At 31.5% G+C, this 20,094-nt stretch overlaps 1 protein-coding gene and 1 pseudogene across 2 annotated transcripts; one reads left to right on the top strand and one right to left on the bottom strand.

The window, feature by feature from the left end:
• Positions 1-20,094, bottom strand: part of LOC130963260 (disease resistance protein RUN1-like) — a 110,777-nt pseudogene that overhangs the window by 80,146 nt on the left and 10,537 nt on the right.
• LOC130962288 (disease resistance protein Roq1-like) lies at positions 10,318-19,602 on the top strand. 2 transcript variants are annotated; one of them, XR_009079777.1, is made up of 9 exons: positions 10,318-10,939; positions 12,908-13,949; positions 14,305-14,762; positions 15,066-16,170; positions 16,409-16,687; positions 17,034-17,855; positions 17,963-18,430; positions 18,832-18,977; positions 19,366-19,602. XR_009079777.1 is itself a non-coding variant. In XM_057888487.1 (8 exons), exons 1-8 carry the CDS (start codon positions 10,485-10,487, stop codon positions 18,874-18,876), a joined length of 4,674 nt encoding a protein of 1,557 aa, XP_057744470.1. In that variant the 5' UTR covers positions 10,318-10,484; the 3' UTR covers positions 18,877-19,344. The 2 variants fall into 2 exon arrangements, 1 of the variants encoding a protein (XP_057744470.1); XM_057888487.1 differs by lacking the exon at positions 19,366-19,602 and having other exon boundaries at positions 18,832-19,344.

Here is a 20,094-nt window from a genome sequence, read left to right as displayed (position 1 = left end):
TATAAGAAAATATCAGAAAATTATTTGTAGTAATTAAAATCACACAATTATTAATAATAATAAATGCTATACAAATGAATTCAATATAAAACTCAAATACAATACCTATCCCTCTGGATAAAATAAAACTTAAAGCAACAAGGACGAGGGAACTCTATAAAAATAACAGGAATCACAAGTAAATCTACTAGTCGTCTGCATCTTCTAACTGAATCTTCGAACCTGTGTCACTGAAAGGGTGGAAGATTTTGGGGTGAGAACAAATAGAGAAGTGTGGCATGTTCAGTTTGCAAATGTGAAAGAAACCATATCTGATGAAAGAAGTTTGAAACAAAAAGTCTTACGGCAAACAACCAAGGAAGAGATTCACATTAGCACGAATAAGGATTATGCGTTGAAACGGAGCTAACCCCTAAACTTAACTTCTAACATTCCCAAACCCCGTAATTTACGTTACTTATTACTTCTATTGCGTCTATGATAACCCGTTAGTACTCTCATATACATAAATCATTAGTATTAAGTTGGCCAGACTTATTACCATGAGGTATGTAATGGTAAGCTAACAGCATTAATCAACAGACAGTCATGCATCTCAAAACTCAAACTCTTATCATTAGGACAAGTCCTATTGCATGACAGACACTCAGAGTATGCAGTGAAGCATAATCAGTCCATTCCCAAGGCTCTAATAGGAACGAACTGCTCTGATACCATAATGTAACACCCTAACCTTTAGCACGTCATGATCGTACCAAAAGTAAGGAGTTACTAACCTGTTCTCCTTATTTACTATTTAATATTGAGCCTTTAGGTCGATATCGCGTTTCAGTTTATAAGAAAATATCAGAAAATTATTTGTAGTAATTAAAATCACACAATTATTAATAATAATAAATGCTATACAAATGAATTCAATATAAAACTCAAATACAATACCTATCCCTCTGGATAAAATAAAACTTAAAGCAACAAGGACGAGGGAACTCTATAAAAATAACAGGAATCACAAGTAAATATACTAGTCGTCTGCATCTTCTAACTGAATCTTCGAACCTGTGTCACTGAAAGGGTGGAAGATTTTGGGGTGAGAACAAACCACACGTTCTCAGTAGGGAATGGGAATGCCGTAAAAGTAATGAATTTAATGCAAATAATTAACTTACTTAGTAAAACTATTTTGTTAACCCTTTGGAAATACTTTTATTTCTACTTTAGATAAATAATTACTTCTATAAAAATAACAGGAATCACAAGTAAATCTACTAGTCGTCTGCATCTTCTAACTGAATCTTCGAACCTGTGTCACTGAAAGGGTGGAAGATTTTGGGGTGAGAACAAATAGAGAAGTGTGGCATGTTCAGTTTGCAAATGTGAAAGAAACCATATCTGATGAAAGAAGTTTGAAACAAAAAGTCTTACGGCAAACAACCAAGGAAGAGATTCACATTAGCACGAATAAGGATTATGCGTTGAAACGGAGCTAACCCCTAAACTTAACTTCTAACGTTCCCAAACCCCGTAATTTACGTTACTTATTACTTCTATTGCGTCTATGATAACCCGTTAGTACTCTCATATACATAAATCATTAGTATTAAGTTGGCCAGACTTATTACCATGAGGTATGTAATGGTAAGCTAACAGCATTAATCAACAGACAGTCATGCATCTCAAAACTCAAACTCTTATCATTAGGACAAGTCCTATTGCATGACAGACACTCAGAGTATGCAGTGAAGCATAATCAGTCCATTCCCAAGGCTCTAATAGGAACGAACTGCTCTGATACCATAATGTAACACCTTAACCTTTAGCACGTCATGATCGTACCAAAAGTAAGGAGTTACTAACCTGTTCTCCTTATTTACTATTTAATATTGAGCCTTTAGGTCGATATCGCGTTTCAGTTTATAAGAAAATATCAGAAAATTATTTGTAGTAATTAAAATCACACAATTATTAATAATAATAAATGCTATACAAATGAATTCAATATAAAACTCAAATACAATACCTATCCCTCTGGATAAAATAAAACTTAAAGCAACAAGGACGAGGGAACTCTATAAAAATAACAGGAATCACAAGTAAATCTACTAGTCGTCTGCATCTTCTAACTGAATCTTCGAACCTGTGTCACTGAAAGGGTGGAAGATTTTGGGGTGAGAACAAACCACACGTTCTCAGTAGGGAATGGGAATGCCGTAAAAGTAATGAATTTAATGCAAATAATTAACTTACTTAGTAAAACTATTTTGTTAACCCTTTGGAAATACTTTTATTTCTACTTTAGATAAATAATTACTTTTCTTTAAATTTCTAAACTCAAAACAAATTTTAAATATAAAACTAGTCACATTTTCTGTCTCTCAGTCACATAGTTAATCCTCAGTCAAATGTCAACTCGTAATCACTTTAATACACTCACAAACAAATAGTGCAAGCAAGAGATTCAATTCAATGTACAAGCAAGTCACAACAAGACAAACAATACAATCACAAAGTAATAAAACAAGCAAGCGCAATCAAATGCAAATGTGCAAACAACATGATGCATGTCTATCCCTGACGCAGGCCATGAGCTCATGTGTCGGTTGCCTACCCGCTCCCGACATTATCCGGGCACAAGTCCCAGATATGGCTTTCCAGATGCATCAGTGTGCTTATAAGTCGTACGGCTAGGCCGCATCAGTGTGACTTTCCAAATCAATAAGCGTACATCTGGAAAACAGTTCTCAGTGTGTGGGCGTCCACACTTTACATTTGGCACTAAGGCCCAAACAATGTCACATCTGCTCTCCTGTGGCAGACGCTTCATTAACTAATATATTCCTTTAATCTTTGTTCTCTGCTCTCCTGTGACAGAGATTCCTTTTCTTAAAAAAACCAAGCTCAAAGTAACACTTAGAACAAAATCTCTCCTTACAAAATTGGATTTAAAACATTATGTTTTTCTTAATAAATCTAGTTTAAAAATAGAATACACATTTTCTCAACTAAATAAATCTCAAATAATTTAATTTTCCAAAACCAAATCTTTTAAAATAACTTTTCAAATAAAACCTCAGATTTTTATAAAATTTCGCCAGCACTTCCCCTAAAACTCGGGGTTAGCCACCCTTTTTCGGGTCCCAACTGAACCATTTTCAACCTCTTTTCAATCGAGAAATCAAATACATATTCATCAAATTCAGTCACAAACACAACTCAAACTCATTATTCAGTCATTTCAAACAATCATAAATTATTTACAAATACCCACTAGACTTCCATGGCATTCATAGTTTAAAAACAGTTAATTTCAAAACGAAATCCTTTACCTCTGTATGAAATCAAATCAACAAAAGTTTCGGAAAAACTTTCTGACCGAGCTGCTGAAGAGAAAAACGTCAAGAATTGTCTGTGCCTCCTAGAACTCCAATTGGCCGAACTCAAGAGGAAGGAGAGCTATATTACCGTCAGCTTCCACCGAACAAAAATAACGTCAACACGTAGAGGAGAAAGATACGAACACTTTTACCGGATTAGATTTTTTATTGGAGTTACGGATCTCAAGAAATTGAAACTAAAAACTCATGGTTTCCATGAAAGCTCACATTCTCTCTCGGCCTTTCTTTCTTCTTTTTTTTGCCAAGTTCAATTCGGTGGTGAGAGTAAAGAAATGAAAGTGATAAGGCTGATAGGAATGAATGGATAATTGTGGTGGCTAATGCTTCATTAGGTGTCATTGATTAATAATTAAGAGTGGCATGTGTAATAATTATATATATGTATATATATATATGCACAAGAGCACATAAGCCACGTTTCTAATTCTTTCATTTGGTTATATATAAAAAGAGAGCATGTGTCATGTTATAAACAAGTAATAATATAATATTGTAATAATATAATACAAATCTTAATGGCTTCGGCCAAATAAATATAACTAAATAATAATAATAATAATAATAATAATAATAATAATAATAATATTTATAAAATTTAATTTAGACGGTAACTATCAATATAGTTTCTAATAGATAATTTAAAATAATAGAATAAGTCATAATTAAATTAAATTTATTTTTAAATTCAAAGTATAAAATTTAATTTTAAGAACATGGGTGTTATATCAGCAGTATTAAATGAACCTCAATCAATACATAAATGAACCGAAATTAGTTTAAATTTAAACAAGCAGTCAAAAAATTCAATCATCAACAAAAACACATCAAATTTATTTTTGAATTCAAATGAAACTCAATTAAACTTAAAAAATTCAAAAATTACTTAAAAAATAAAAAATTTAGTGAAATCTAAACAATACTCATGTGAGTACAACCATTTATCAAGACTTCCATTTGGCATAAACTCCATCACCAAGGATTTGAATCATCATTTGAACAACTGCTAATAATCTTAACAAGATTTCGATGGCGTAGATTTAGCATTTGCATTGCATTCCACTTCAAAACTGTTTGCTGTTGCTTCTGAATCCAAATCAAGCACTTTGATTGCAACTGTCAACCCACAGAGAGCTTCCCTTGATATACAGATCCAAATCCATCCTTTTCAATTAAATTACTCTCACTAAATCCATTAGTTGCTAGTAGAAGTTCTGTCACGGCCCAAAATGAACCATGATCGACGCTCAAGAGAATAATCTCATAACAAGTCTAACATACTCAAATATAAGTTGAATAAGAATATTACAAATATTTTACAAGTTCTAAAATAAATAGTTATACATTTTTAACAAAAATTAAAATAATAAAATAAAAAAAAGTTGGATCCTGCCTGTAACATATAGAGCAAATGACGTCTAAAAACTCAACAAAGAATAGATACCCGTTGCGGATCATTACTCTTGGATAGAAATGCTCACATATCAAATATTTATTCCTGAATAATATTTAAAAAAAAAACGGAGTGAGTTTTGCAACCCAATGACTAGACAGTACTTCTATAATTCACATGAAACCATATAAACATTATTATAAAAATGATTTTAGTTAGAAAATAATAATTTATATGAATAAGTGAATTAACAAGGAAGTTCTCATACAGAAATCAAATCAAAAGTCCACACTTGGGCGGCTCCACTTCTCTGGGCAGTCCTTTCCTCTAGTGTGTCCGTACGGAATAACAGATCCGACGTGTGGCCTATATGTTAGGCTAGCAACGCCCCTGCTAGCTGAGGTCTGAGTTAGATGCATCTAAGTTAACGTCATAACCGCCGTTAACTACGATTTTCTAATACAAGCCTCCCAAACCAATTTAAAACATATAATTTCAAATACAACAAATCTTTAATCTTTAAAATATAAGGTATCAAATCAAATCAAATCATATTATACTTTCTCATCAGAATCTTTTTCAATCATAATACATTTCAAATATATTTCACAATCTTTAAACTAAGTAAATACCAACAAATACTTCAATACTTCAAAAACAGATATTCAAGTAAATTCAAACATTTTAGAATAATGCAAAACTTCATCAAAAATATATATGGTCTCAAAAATAGATATTCAAGTAAGATCAAACAATTTAAAATAATGCAAAACTTCATCAAAAATATATATGGTCTCATGTATAGTTCCAAAAGTATAAACTTCATAAAAATGAATTATTCAATTTTAATAAATCAATTATTCTAAATTTTCCAACCCAGAAGAATTTATTGAAATCAAATTTCACTTTTAAATTTTCAAATTAAAACTTCTAAATTTTAAATCTACTCCGGGCACTTAAAAATTATTATTTTATTAAAACGGTTATGCCGGTTCTTACAAGATGCGTAGGAGGAAGAGGAAAAGTTTTGAACTATGTAGAACTTATCAGCACACATACACCGAAAATTTTTAAACAATACACCCAAATATCTTCGTGTTACACAAAAATTTGCTGCAAATACAGAAAAATATTTTCTCTAATGCTGCATTTTGTTCTTCTTCTTTTTTTCCTTATTTCTTTCTTTCTTTTAGTTGAGTGAATGTAAGTTCATCATCTTCTAAGTAATTTTCTACCATTATGTGTTTCTTCTTCTTTGTTTAATTTTTTTATTCTTATTAAAAGAGTAAAATAAAAAAAAAAGATGAATAAAAAAAATAAAGAATATGATGATGATGATGATGATGATGATGATGATGATGATGATGATGATGATGATGATGATGAGCATGAAAAAGAAGAAGAAGAAGAAGCAGAAGATGAGGAGGATGGAGAAGAAGAGTTTTGAATTACGCAGAATTTACCAGCACACATACATCCAAATATCTTCGTGTTACACCCAAAATTTGCTGTAAATATAAAAAAATATTTTTTTTTTAATGCAAAACTTTTACATTACATTCAATTTAAATCAACAATGAAATATTATTCAACTGCAGAATCATAAAATACTAACGAAAAAATCAAGTAGAATCGAGGAGGAGAAGGAGGAGGAATGTGCAGCAAGAAGAAGAAGAACGTGCGCGCGTAAATATAAATGACTTGTATGGAAAAAAATTTTGTATGTGGAGAATAATTTTTTGAAAAAATAGCTTAAATAATAAATGACTATATTAAAAGTAGCTTATAAATAAATTATTTTGTGTTTGGATTTTTAGTTTTAAAAGTACTTATTTTAAAAGAAATGTGATAAAATAAATTTTTATTATGAGAGAAGTCATTTTTTTTAAATTTTTCTATAAGATTTTAAATAGCTTTTTAGAAAACTGCAATTTGGTTTTAAAAATTATACCAAACATTAATATTACTATATTTTATAAGTTAACAACTAAAAAAAATTACTTTAAAAACTTTTTAAACGTGAAATATTACTATTTTTTGTAAGTTAACAACTAAAAAAAATTACTTTTAAAATTTTTCAAACGAGTCTAAGTTTTACTTTTGTTCATCAACTTTTTTAGAATTTAATTTAGATATTTGTTTGTTGTTTTTCTACCATTAAGATTGTTCCATTAAAACTCATGGTAAAGAAAGAGAAGAACAAAGTCAGGGATGAAGCTTGACGAGATCTAGTGGAAGCCAATATTTTTTTTATTTTTTATTTTAATAAAAAAATTAATTAAAATTTTATATATATTATTAAAAAATTAATTAAAATTATATATATATATATATATATATATATATAACTGAAGATGACCATTAATAAGACTTACTCCTTATAAAATAATTTAATATATTGTATATCATAATATTTAAACACAAATATTTAAAAATTAATATCAAATATTATATAAATAGATTATTGTATTTAAAATCTACAAATACTAATATTGATGTAATTCTAAATTATTTTATTGAGAATTTAAGATATTGATGCTGAATGCTATGTAATAATAATAATAATAATAATAATAATAATAATAATAATAATAATAATAATAATAATAATAATAATGCATACATACATAATGCGGATATATAATATTAATGTGTTATAAACTCAGCATACATAATGCGGACATATAATATTGGAAGCTTATCACCTATTCCATTCTACGAATCCGAAATTTTTTTGTTCTAATTTATTTAATTATTCAGATTAAATATAAAAAATATTAACGGACAAGATGGAGGTGGAAAATATGTTGTAGATGTATAATTTGAGTGATTTATAGGTGGTCTTTAATTGGTAGTTTTCTTATCCAATTCTTCTCTGATAAAATATTTTTAAGACTCTTTTCTGAGTTCAGTCATTACTAAATAAATTATACGAGCCAAAATTGCGTATTACGTAATCTTTTTCTAAACAGGTCTTAAAACTTTTATAATATTAGTAATAACATATACTATTTGACTCAAATGAAATATTAATATAAAAGACGGTGAAATCGCGTGAAATTAAAATATGCTAATTTAAACTATATATTTTGCTTCATTTAGTTTTCGAATAACCTTTAAAAATAATGTAACATATAACAATTAGAACAAGATTCTGATAATGGTGAAATTTGAACTTAAGATTTCATATATTTTATCTAATATTATAAAAGTATTATTAGTATTTTATTTAAATTCAAATAAAAAATATTTACATATTTGCTTACGTTAATTTGTGTATAATGTAACAAATAATTTTTATATTCAAATATAAAAAGATAACTTTAAATTATGGATATATTTTAGAATTTAATTGATACGTAAAAAATTTTACATGTGCATCTAATCACAAATATCCATCATAAAAAATAATTACTATTTTTATTGATCACATGAATGGTTATCCAAAAAAATGGATGTAGTTATAAATGTGTAAAATATTTTACACTGTTCGAACATCAAAAATTAAACTCTATATTTTATTGGTTTAATTATTTTGTCAATCCTTATAGTTTGAATTTTCAATTCCATATATTGTTTTTTCTTTTCGATTGTGTCATTATACCATATCAGATTTTATAATTAAATTCTTGTCATGACAAAAATACTAGAATTAACATAATATTCTATTAAATAGAACGAATATGTCTAATATTTGACTTAATATTTTATATAATTTAATAAAATATTCCGTTAATTTCAACATTTTTATCACAGTAAGAATTTAGTTACAAAATTAGTATTTTTGCCCATAATGTTATTTTGGCCCATATTGATTTATGTGTATTTTTTTATGTAATAGATAATATAATTATCTAGTATACTCAATTATAAGCAGATAAATTTATTTTTATTTGTTGGTGTGAATATTTTTTTAAGATGATATTCTATGGTATAATTTTGAATTTTAATTATAATATTTTTAGTTTATGTTTAGAAATAATTAAAGAAAAGAGTTAAGAAAAAATGATTAAGAATAAAAATACAAAAAATATAATATAGAAGTATAAATAAACTTTATTAATCATAATATATTAGAATGTATACCAAATAAGTATTTGTTGTTGTGTTAAAGCTAAACATACTTAGAGATATTTTAAATAATTTATTTGATCCAGAAGATATAAAATAGAGTAATATTGATAAAAGTGTTATTGAATATGTTTAAGTAAATCTAACATTATATATTCTGAATATTTATAATTAAAAGTTTTTATTATAGCTATTTTAATTAAATATTAATTATATTTAACTATCATATTTTAATTCAATTGAGATGATAAGTATGAAATTTAATTAATTAGTATATTATAACGGATTCAAATTTTAAAATTATTGATGATAAATGATACTCATAAATAGATACAAATGTTTTAAATATTAGAATTTATATTTTTTAAATCATTACTAGGTTGAAATTTATTTATTTATTGTCTTAAAAAATTATAAAGTTATTATTTATAAAATATTATTGATAACTTTTACAAACAATTAAGTCAGTTATTGAAAGCCAGCAATCCAAGGTAGGGGTGTGCATGGGCCGGGTGAAACCGGGTTTGATGTGACTCAGACCCGGCCCGAAATATATACCGGGCCTATTTGTTAGACTCGAACCCGACTCTAGACCCGATGAAACCTATACACTTTCGGGCCACGATTATACCGGGTAAAAATCGGGTGAAAACCGGGCCGTTAACATTATATTACCTTAATACCTTCTTGTAAATTAGCATGTAAAAATATCCAAATTTTCAAGATTCCAACTATTATTTGACATGGTAAAATTCACTTAGGAAAATATAATAAGAACCAACTTTTCTCTAAAATTAAAACATAACCATAATCAATACAAATATTGCCTAATAACACCAAATATTTAAATCAATACAAATAACACAAGATTATGCATTAGTCTAAAGTCTTATGCATTTTAAATATAAAACATTAACTTATAGCTTTATATATAATGACTAGTAATACAAAATATTAAGGTTTATAATACTTAAATTTCACATAATAATAGCCATTATCCATCACTAATAACACAAAATATTAATTGTGTATGATGACCGGGTCACCGGGCCGATTTCGGGTGACCCGAGCTATGGCCCGGACCCGACCCGAAATAATGACCGGGTCTATTTTTGAGACCCATGCCCGACCCTAGACTCGATGAAATCACACCAAATTAGCTCCAAAAGTGTTCGGGACCGGGCCGGATCTTCGGGCCGGACCGGGCCATGCACACCCCTAATCCAAGGGGCAGCGAACCTCTTATAGCTGCCCATTTATGTCATTTAATGTCTAATTTAGAGGATTTTAGAGTCTTTTAAAAAGTTACTAAACAACAAAATTAATATGGAAACCTTTTGCTTATTGGAACAGCCATGTTCCATAAAAGTACTTGGTACACGTGATAATTTTCCTATAATATTAATGTGTTATAAAGTCAGCATCGCATTCCCGAGTCCGAACCGTGTCATAGTGAGTAGTGACTACTATCATTGACTTGATTTGCTTCACAAAGAAGGTATCAAGTCTGTTTACTTCTTCTCTAACTTCCTACGAACTGACAAAACATCTTCCAGCCTCCTCCATAAGCTTTCTAAGCCTCAGCTTGTATATGACTTGAGTCAGAGCATCACTTTTAACCAATCGCTGCTATGCCTTCCCAAAACCAAGAATATGATGCGTACATTATTTCCGGATTGGAGTTCCTTCATCCTTTTATTTCAGATCTCTATGATGCACTCGAAAGTGTTGGACTGCATGTTTTAGCAGACCGCACCGAGCCCAAGACTAATACACTTTTATTATCTGGCGCAATCGAACGATGCAGAGTTTCTATCATAGTTTTCACAATAGAGTATGCTGAATCAACCTTGTACTTGCAAGAACTCGTGAAAATAATGGAGTGTCATCGGAGGAAAGATCAGAAGGTTGTGCCCGTGTTCTATGGCTTAGATCCCTTCGAAGTATGTAATCTGAGCGGTTATTTTGGGGAGATTTTGTCGCGAACTCTGCAAGGAATCTCAAGGGATGAAAACAGGATGTTGAGTTGTGAGACCGCCCTTCGACAAGCTGCTTCCATTTTACCCAGGTTTCTTCCAGATATCTGGTAATTAAATTCTCCCATGTTTTTTAATGCTTTGATCTTTATTCTTGATCAGCCATGACCTTTTGAGTATCTTTGGCTTGTTGGAGACTAGAGTGGAACGTGATTTTCTTATTCAATTCTTATCTTGTTCCTCTGATAAATGTGCATATTGATCAATGTTTGTGAAGGTACTAGAGAGTGAGAGGGTTCGAAGAGAGAGAGAGAGTTGGGACTTGGGAGAGAAACATGCGTAAAAAAAATTATTTTTTTTTTTTTTGCAAATATTTGACTAATTTTAGATTAAATTTTAAATCCTAAATTCTAATTGGGAAAGTATGAGGAGCCAATGAAATATTTATACAATGTGTACAATGGAGGTTTATGGAGTATTAGAGATATAATCACTAGTGTTACATGTTTTTATCAGCTAAAGTTTTTGGGATGAGTGATATCATGACACGGTATTAAAGCGCTAGATCCGAAATTTTTCGAGAAGATGTTTATTATTCCTTGTACTCAGATAGTATAGGGGATGTTCATTTTATAACTCAATAGGTACACATTGTACAAATAGTCCATTCTAATTTTATAAAAATAAAGTGTTGGCTAATATTCATAAAAAGTGTTGGCCTTAATATTTTTCATCTGATTTTAAGGATGATGATGATGAAAAGTGATGGACTTTGTTAGGTAGACAATGATTTTTGTAATCAATATGAATAATAGACTTTAAAATTGGTCCAATAAAATAAAAACACACTACATTTCTAAATTATTTACCTAAATCTTAATATTAGGATAACTATCTACACACCTAGTGAATTGAACATCTAATATATCTATTGTTCACATTATTTAATATTTTCATTGTCTACCTATATTTTTTCGAAAGTGATTGATACAAGTTGGGTTGTTAGTATTTATAGAGGGATTAGGGTTCCACTAACTTAACAATGACATAACTACCTAGCTATAAATATTTCTAACAAACTTTCTCTAACTTAGAGTCTCGCTACACATTCAAATAATTTTACATCCAAAATCATCCAAGTCATTTAGTTTATGTCGGGGGCTTCTTCTTCTTCTCCTTCTATTTTTTCATCTTTTTTCATTATCGTTATCGTCACCACCATCATACTACCATATTTATCTCCTTCTCCTCTTCATCCTGTTTCTTTTTTATTTGAATTTATTTGATCTCTTCCTTCCTTTTCTTCTTCCTCCTCCATCATTATTATCGTCATCACCAACAACACCAACATTTTGCTAACACTTTTATTGATTCTGACTCTCTGTGGTGATCGAATAAACCGAAAATATTATCAAAACAAAATCATTGTATAATACCAAATGAACCGAAAATGGTCCATTATATACATTCGAATTCAGAAACACCTGCTTTCAAAACAAAATAATTGTATAATACCAAATGAATAAAAAATTGTCTATTATATAAATTCGAATTCAAAAACATTTGCGTCTCGAATGAACCGAAAATTAACTCAAAACGAAACCATTATATAATACCAAATGAACCGAAAATTGTCCATTATATAATTTTGAATTCGATGATAACGACAACCGCGATACATATTAGAAGAAGACAATGACGATAACGATAATTATGATGATGACGATGATGATGATGGATGAGAAGGATGAAAAGGAAAGAAGAGATGAAATTCCAATAGGAGTAGGAGGAAGAGGAAGAGGTGGTGTTGTTGGTGACGACGGTAATGTAATTGAAAAATAATAAAAAAGAGGAGAAGAAAAGAAGACGTAGCATCCGGAGTGAAGAAGAAGCCTGAATTTGAAAGAAGAAGAAGAAGCGCAAGGGGGAAGAAAACGGGGAAAAAACGCTTAACTCAAATCACTTTGGATAAACTTGGATGTAAAATTGCTTGGATGTGGAGAATTAATCCTTAACTAATATCCCTGATCATTTGTATTATTGGTTAATGATTATGCTTTATATTTATGTTTTTTCAGGAACAACAGTAAAGTTATGAGCCATATAGTTGGACATGTTACATCCTTGTTAGATTCAACGAAATTATTCATTGCAAAGCATCTGGTGGGAGTAGACTCTCGTGTACAAGATTTGATTCAACTCTTAAACAATCAGAAAGCAGATGGTGTCCTCATAATAGCAATATGGGGAATGGCGGGAATAGGTAAAACTACAATTGCCAAAGCCCTCTACAATCAAATTAGCCACAATTTCGAGGTGAAGAAATTTGTCCCAGACATCCAGGATAGGGAGGAGGATTATATAAGGAGGGAGCTTCTTTTGTTTTTGAGAGACCAAGTTAAAACAAAAGCGCATAACTTTGACTCAACAAGAAAAATATGGTGGGAACGACTTAGTTGCTTAAAGGTACTTCTTATCCTTGATAATGTGAGAAGTGAAAGAGAGCTGGACGTTTTGCCAGTAACTTGTGAATGCTTTGGTCCAGGGAGTGTAATAATCATCACGACAAGGACTAAACATGATCGACTTCATGAGATTGGAGTTAATCATATATATAGAGTGAAAGAAATGGACTACAACGAATGTGTTGAGCTTTTTAGTTGGAGCGCATTCAACAAAGCCACTCCTGAAAGAAGTTTGTCTCGTCTTATTAATTATGCAATTGAATATTCTGATGGACTGCCACTGGCTCTTGTGTGTGTTGGCTCTGCTGTATCTGAAAAAGGTATAGAAGAGTGGGAGAATGTATTGGACAGCTTCAAAAGATTCCCCTTTGAAGATGTATGGCAGGTTTTACAAGAAAACATAGATTCTGTTGGATCTGAAGAAAAGAAAATATTTATTGAACTAGCTTATTTGAGTCATCTCTTTATTGGAGTGGACCGAAATGATATATGTCAGATATTAGAAGGAGCAGGACATCACGATGCATCGAGAGCAATTAAAGGGATTGAAGAGCATAGTCTTGTGTGGTTTGACAAGGACAAGCTTCGCATGAATCGTTTACTACAAGTCATCGGAAGAGAAATATATATGCAGGAATCATCGATTGAGCCTCAGGTTTGTAGGATGTTATGGTTTATGAGCACATAAATTGATTTATAGTTGCCATTTGTTTTTGAAACTCTTTTTGGAACATAACAAAGAAAGAAAAAGAATTGCAACTCCCTTAATCCTGGTGCGTACTGAAAATCAGCCACGAATCAGCCACCCGTTTTACCAAAATAAATTCATTAATAATAAAAATAAATTTTTTAATATAATAAATTGTTAAAAAACTTTTAATTAAGGTGAATGTATCCTACTATGGAATAAAAAACTTTTAATTCAGTTTATAGTGTATGCTGCATAGATTTAATACTTGTCCAAAAGTTAGTTCAGTGTGTTTTATTTTCACATTTAAAAACTTATGCAGCAAAGGCCATATGATGTATTCTTGAGCTTTCGAGGCAAAGAAACTCGCTCAAAGTTCATCTCACATCTTTATGCATCTCTTGAAAATGCTGGTATCTATGTTTTCAAGGATGAAAACGGGCTAGCAAGAGGGGAAACTCTCTCAATCTCGCTTCTGAAAGCAATTGGAGAGTCTAAAACTTCTATCATTATTTTGTCACCAAATTATGCATTTTCAAGATGGTGCTTGCAAGAGTTGGAAGACATCATGCTCTGTTGTAAAAACAAAACTCAAAAGGTGCTGCCAGTATTCTACCATATAGATCCCTCGGAAGTGCGAAATCAAACTGGTAAGTTTGGACAAGCTTTTGATAACCTTATGAAAAGATATCCGGATAAAATAAAAGGCAAGGAGCAGAGTTGGAGGAAAGCACTCCGTGAAGTCGGGTGCATTGCAGGGTTTGTCATCCGAAAATCCAGGTAAATTAATTAATATACTTCACATTTTGGAGAAATCTCTATTCAACAGATGTTTAAATATGTAAAGTTTTTTTTAGCAAGTTTGTATAAATTCTAAATTTTGGAATTGCATATTAAAATTCTTTTTCTTTAACTTCTATATAAATGCCTATGAAATTCTTACTGATATAATTCAACTTAATTTTGTCTACTAGCATGTTATTTACTTTAAGCAACATTATACTTACAATGAAACTAAAACAACTTGAGAAAGTTGTAAATCTTCTCCTACTGTCTGTATAATCTCTAGTACCTATGGTGCAGGAATGAAAGTGAGGATATTAAGAACATTGTTGAACATATTACTCATATGCTGGACATGAAGGAACTGTTTGTTGCTAATCATCCGGTAGGAGTTGAATCTCGTGTTGAAGAGGTGATTGAACTGTTAAAAGACCAGCAGCAAGAAAATCCTCTCCTACTTGGTATATGGGGCATGGGAGGGAGTGGTAAAACAACCATTAGCAAAGCGATTTATAATAAACTTTTCCGCAAGTTTGAAGGTCGGTGTTTCCTCCTAAATATAAGAGAAGTTTGGGATCAAGATAATGGAATTCTTTATTTACAACAGCAACTTCTTTCTTCTATCTTCAAGACAACGAAAATAAAGGTAGAAAACATTGAATCTGGAAAGTCAATATTGGAAAAAAGACTTGGCCAGAAAAAGATTCTTCTTGTACTTGATGATGTGGACAAATTGGAGCAGCTAAATTCTTTAGCTGCAAGCCGTAAATGGTTCTGTCCCGGTAGCATAATAATCATCACAACAAGAGACGAGCATCTTCTACGTTGTCTTAGAATTGACAAGTTATATAGTATGAAAGAGTTAAATGACAAAGAATCCATTGAACTTTTTAGCTGGCATGCATTCAAAGAACCATGTCCAAAAGAAGAGTTTGCTTCACTTGCTAATGAAGTTGTTTCATATTGTGAGAGATTGCCACTGGCTCTTGAGGTAATTGGGTCACATCTATTTAATAGGAAAGTATATGAATGGAGGAGTGTTTTGAACAAACTCAAAACTATTCCAAACAATGATGTACAGAAGAAGCTTAAAATAAGTTTTGATGGTCTAAGTGATGATAGGGATAGAGAAATATTTCTTGATGTAGCATTTTTCTTTATTGGAATGGACAAAAATGATGTAATTGATATATTAAATGGCTGTGGGCATTCTGCTGAAATTGGAATAAATGTTCTTATGGAACGATGCCTTATTACTGTGGACACTAAGAGGAAACTTGGCATGCATGGTTTGCTGCGAGACATGGGAAGAGAAATTATTCGCGAGAGTTTGCCAATGAAACCTGAGAAACGCAGTAGGTTGTGGAATCCAGATGAAGTGCTTAATGTATTATCAAAAGACATGGTAAGAATTTCAAGTATGTTTTCAAATTCATATAACTACAATGATATATTGTGAAAACTTTTGTTTCATCCTTTTCAATTATATTTTCAAACAAGGGAGTGGAACTTTATTCTATTCTCTTGAATTTTTATCATTCCACCTGATTGGAGTTTTAGTTATTTGACTATCTTTTCAAGTTTTTAGTGCTCTTTTAGCTACCCTTAATCCAATTTTACTTTTTGATTCCTATAATTTATAGGGAACAAAAGCTATTGAGGGACTTGCTTTGAACCTGCCAAAGTCACTGAATCCAACCCACTTAAAGACAGAAGCATTTAAGGAGATGAAGAGACTCAGATTGCTTCAGTTTGCGAATGTGCAACTTGTTGGAGACTTTAAATACCTTTCAACAGATCTTCGATGGTTGTGCTGGCATGAATGTCCTTCAGAATATACAACTGCAAACTTTTATCAAGGAAATTTAGTTGCCATTGACTTCAAATATAGCAAACTCAACCTAGTATGGAAGAAGGGTCAGGTATAAATTCTGAGTTTTATTTACTTTTGTGGTTGGACATAGCAAACCTCAAACAAAGAAAACTTCAAGAACAAGTGAGAAAAACAAAGTTCATGATCTTTTTAGACATGTTGAAAGATTGGAGAGCTTTGCATTTTTTATAGGTGTTTGTTTTGTGTTTTGTTTTTTTATATGGGAACCCTATTCCCCCACCTTTTCTGTATTTCTGTTTTCTCATATTAATGAAATTCTTATAAAAAAAGTATATACCTATTGACAAATTTCTAAAAACAATTCAAGTGAATTTTCATATATTCAAATCTAGTTTTTTTTAGTTCTTGAATTCATCTCCTTAAAATTCTTGCAGATGATGAAGAATCTAAAAATTCTCAATCTTAGTCATTCTCAACATTTGACACAAACTCCTGACTTTTCAAATATGCCCAATCTTGAAAAGTTAATACTCAAATATTGCCCAAAGTTGACTTCGGTTTCTCATACCATTGAACATCTCAAGCAAGTTCTTCTAATCAATTTGAAAGGGTGTTCAGGGCTTTGTGTACTTCCAAGAAGCATCTACAAGTTGAAATCTCTCAAAACTCTCATTCTTTCAGGATGTTCATTGATTGATAAGCTAGAGGAGGACATAGAACAGATGGAATCATTGGCAACTTTGATGGCAGATAAAACTGCCATAACACAAGTGCCTCATGCACTACTAAGATTAAAGAGCATTGTGTATATTTCTTTGTGCGACTTTGAAGGATTATCGCGCAATGTGTTTCCTTCAATCATTTGGTCATGGACCTCTCCAACAAATAATTTCTCACCCCAAGTGCAAACATTTTTGGACTTGTCAAATATTGTTTCCTTAATAGTTCCAAATAGAAATTCTGAAGGCCTATCATCCATCATCAGAGGGCTTCCACAGGTTCATAATGTTGGGCTGGAGTGTGGCTCACAACTTCAAATAGCAGATGTAGCTTCTGATACTTTTAAGGTCACAAACTGCAATGAAATGATAGTAACATCAAGTGCTTCAAATGTCTCAAAAAGGAGTACCTTATCATTAGCTGGTTGTTGCAGCAAACATGACATTATTGAAGCTGAAATTTCCTTGAATTTAATTTTAATCCAAATGGGAATGAGTTGTGCTGTCACAGAGGTACTTAGAGAGAATATTTTTCAGGTTTGTCTCTATTGTCAACCCATTCACTTGATTCAAACTTTAACTGTATGAGATTTGCACCTTATATTTACATTCCAATTCTAAAGTATGTTTTTTTGATTGTGCAGAAATTTAGTGCCATAGTACCTGGAGATTGTTTGCTTCCTGGCAACAAGAATCCTGATTGGTTAGCATACAGTAGCGAAGATTCTTCTGTAACTTTCCATGTCCCTCAAGTGAATGGGCGTAAGTTGAAGACAGTGTTGTTGTCTATAGTCTATTCTTCTTCCCCAAACAATGTACCGTCAGAAGCCCATATTGTCAAAAATCTGTTTATCATAAATCACACAAAAACCACCCCTTATGTCTATGATGGAGATACACTGGCTTCACTTAAAGATGAGGAGTGGCAGAAGGTAACATCAAACCTTGAAGCTGGTGACAAAGTGCAGATTGTTGTTGTTGCGGGGTTAGGATTCACAGTGAAGAGGACAGCAGTTTATCTCGTATATGCAGATCAACAAGCTGGAGGTATTGTTTGTGCTGATGATATGGTAGCATATGCAAATTTCACTGTTCATGGTGGAGATAACAATGTAAGTGCTAATTGTCTAAGTATCTAGGAACATTATTTTAAAGTATACAATTTATTTTGTCCATGTTATGTTGCAGGCTAAATTTGATAGAGTTTTTAAAGCAAAATTGCACTTTAAGGACCTGGTTATATTTGCATTTTTATTTGACTCCTATATTTTATGCTACTACTACCTTTCTTTTCTGCTGTCATTAAAAATGTAAAAGTACATTTATTCATTTTGCCACCTTATATAGTATGCTCACACTCGCCTATACTATAAAGAAGTATGTAATTGTTGAAACTTCATATTCAATTACACATTAGTTCTCTCCTCTTTTACTTTCTCTATGTTTTGGTACTTATTTTGTTCATTTCCTCTGCTGATTCTGCGTAAAACTAATGCTCATATCTTATTTTCAGAAAAATTTGAACTCACTTGGAAAACGAAAATTCCAGGGAGTATGATCATCAAATAGTCAAATAAGCACAACCCACATTAAGTCTTTTCTGAATTAGATTCATGAAGGCCAAGACACAAGTAACGAGCTCCATCTGGATAGAGAAAGGTGATAAGACACCTGAAATCATCGTTATCGTTCTCATTTTAAACTACAGCTTGTTTATTTACTTGTTGTTAGATTCATAGCGAAAATCCATGATACAAGAACCGCGCTGTACGCGCAGCAGGGCTATGAGGCAAGGAGCCCAAGGAGAACCCAGGCTCGGCTAGGGGCTTGCCTAACTGGGAAGTAAAGCAGCATAGGAAGGCCATCATACCTTGAAAATTAGATCTTAACTTGTAACAATTTTGCTCTGTTGCAGTTGAAGCAATTCAATTTGTCCAACAACTTGAACTACAACAACCAAAATGATAACAATTATGCTTATATCATAAAATAGAACGTAACAAACTTACATCCATGACACTTACTTTTTTATCTGTGCCGGAAACAGGAATCTTATTACTGATTGCAGGTGTAGCATCAACAGCAGGGACACTGAAATTCTTATCTCTCATATCATCAACATTAGAAGCATCTTCTTTCTTACCAACAACCATGCTATTCACAATGACATCTTCTTGGCATTCATCAATGTTTTGGTCGATCGACTCATCATGAATGAGGTAAACTGCAGTGTTCTTCGCAATGATTCCATCCCCCAAAACAACAACCACCTGAACTTTGTCACCAGCTTCAAGATTTGATATGACACTCTGCCAATCTTCATCTCTAAGTGAAAGCAAGGTATCTCCCTCATATAGATAAGGAGTGGTCTTTGTGTGATTAATGATCAACAGATTTTTAAGAATTAGGCCTTCATATATCATGATATCTGGGGAGGAATAAACAATGCACAATGTCACTGCCTTCAAATTATGCCCTTTCACTTTAGGGACATCGAAAATCACAGAAGAACCTTCACCATTGAAACTTAACCAATCAGTATTGTTGTCACCAGGGAGCAAACATTCTCCCACATCACTGGTACTGGCAGCCAGTTTCTGTATGATTAATGATTCACAATAACATATGCTTGGTTAAGAATACAAATTTCACTTGTTCAAGTAATAAGTGTATAAGATATGACAGAGTAAATTTTAATGATTTGCAAATCTAAGTGTTAATTTCTCTTTGCAGTTGTTCATATAAACAATTCATTGGTTAGTTTTCTGCAAATAAT

This window comes from Arachis stenosperma, chromosome 2 (genome assembly GCF_014773155.1).
Source record: "Arachis stenosperma cultivar V10309 chromosome 2, arast.V10309.gnm1.PFL2, whole genome shotgun sequence".
Taxonomy (NCBI): Eukaryota; Viridiplantae; Streptophyta; class Magnoliopsida; order Fabales; family Fabaceae; genus Arachis; species Arachis stenosperma.
This window is presented reverse-complemented; position numbering and strand designations above follow the sequence as displayed.

Bases quoted from the DNA above. Each gene is read 5' to 3' on its own strand.
- LOC130962288 (XM_057888487.1), top strand. From the start codon at position 10,485: ATGCCTTCCCAAAACCAAGAATATGATGCGTACATTATTTCCGGATTG. The intron at 13,950-14,304 runs GTTTGTAGGATG...AAACTTATGCAG, and splicing joins AATCATCGATTGAGCCTCAG to CAAAGGCCATATGATGTATT. The intron at 18,431-18,831 runs GTAAGTGCTAAT...TCTTATTTTCAG, and splicing joins TTCATGGTGGAGATAACAAT to AAAAATTTGAACTCACTTGG.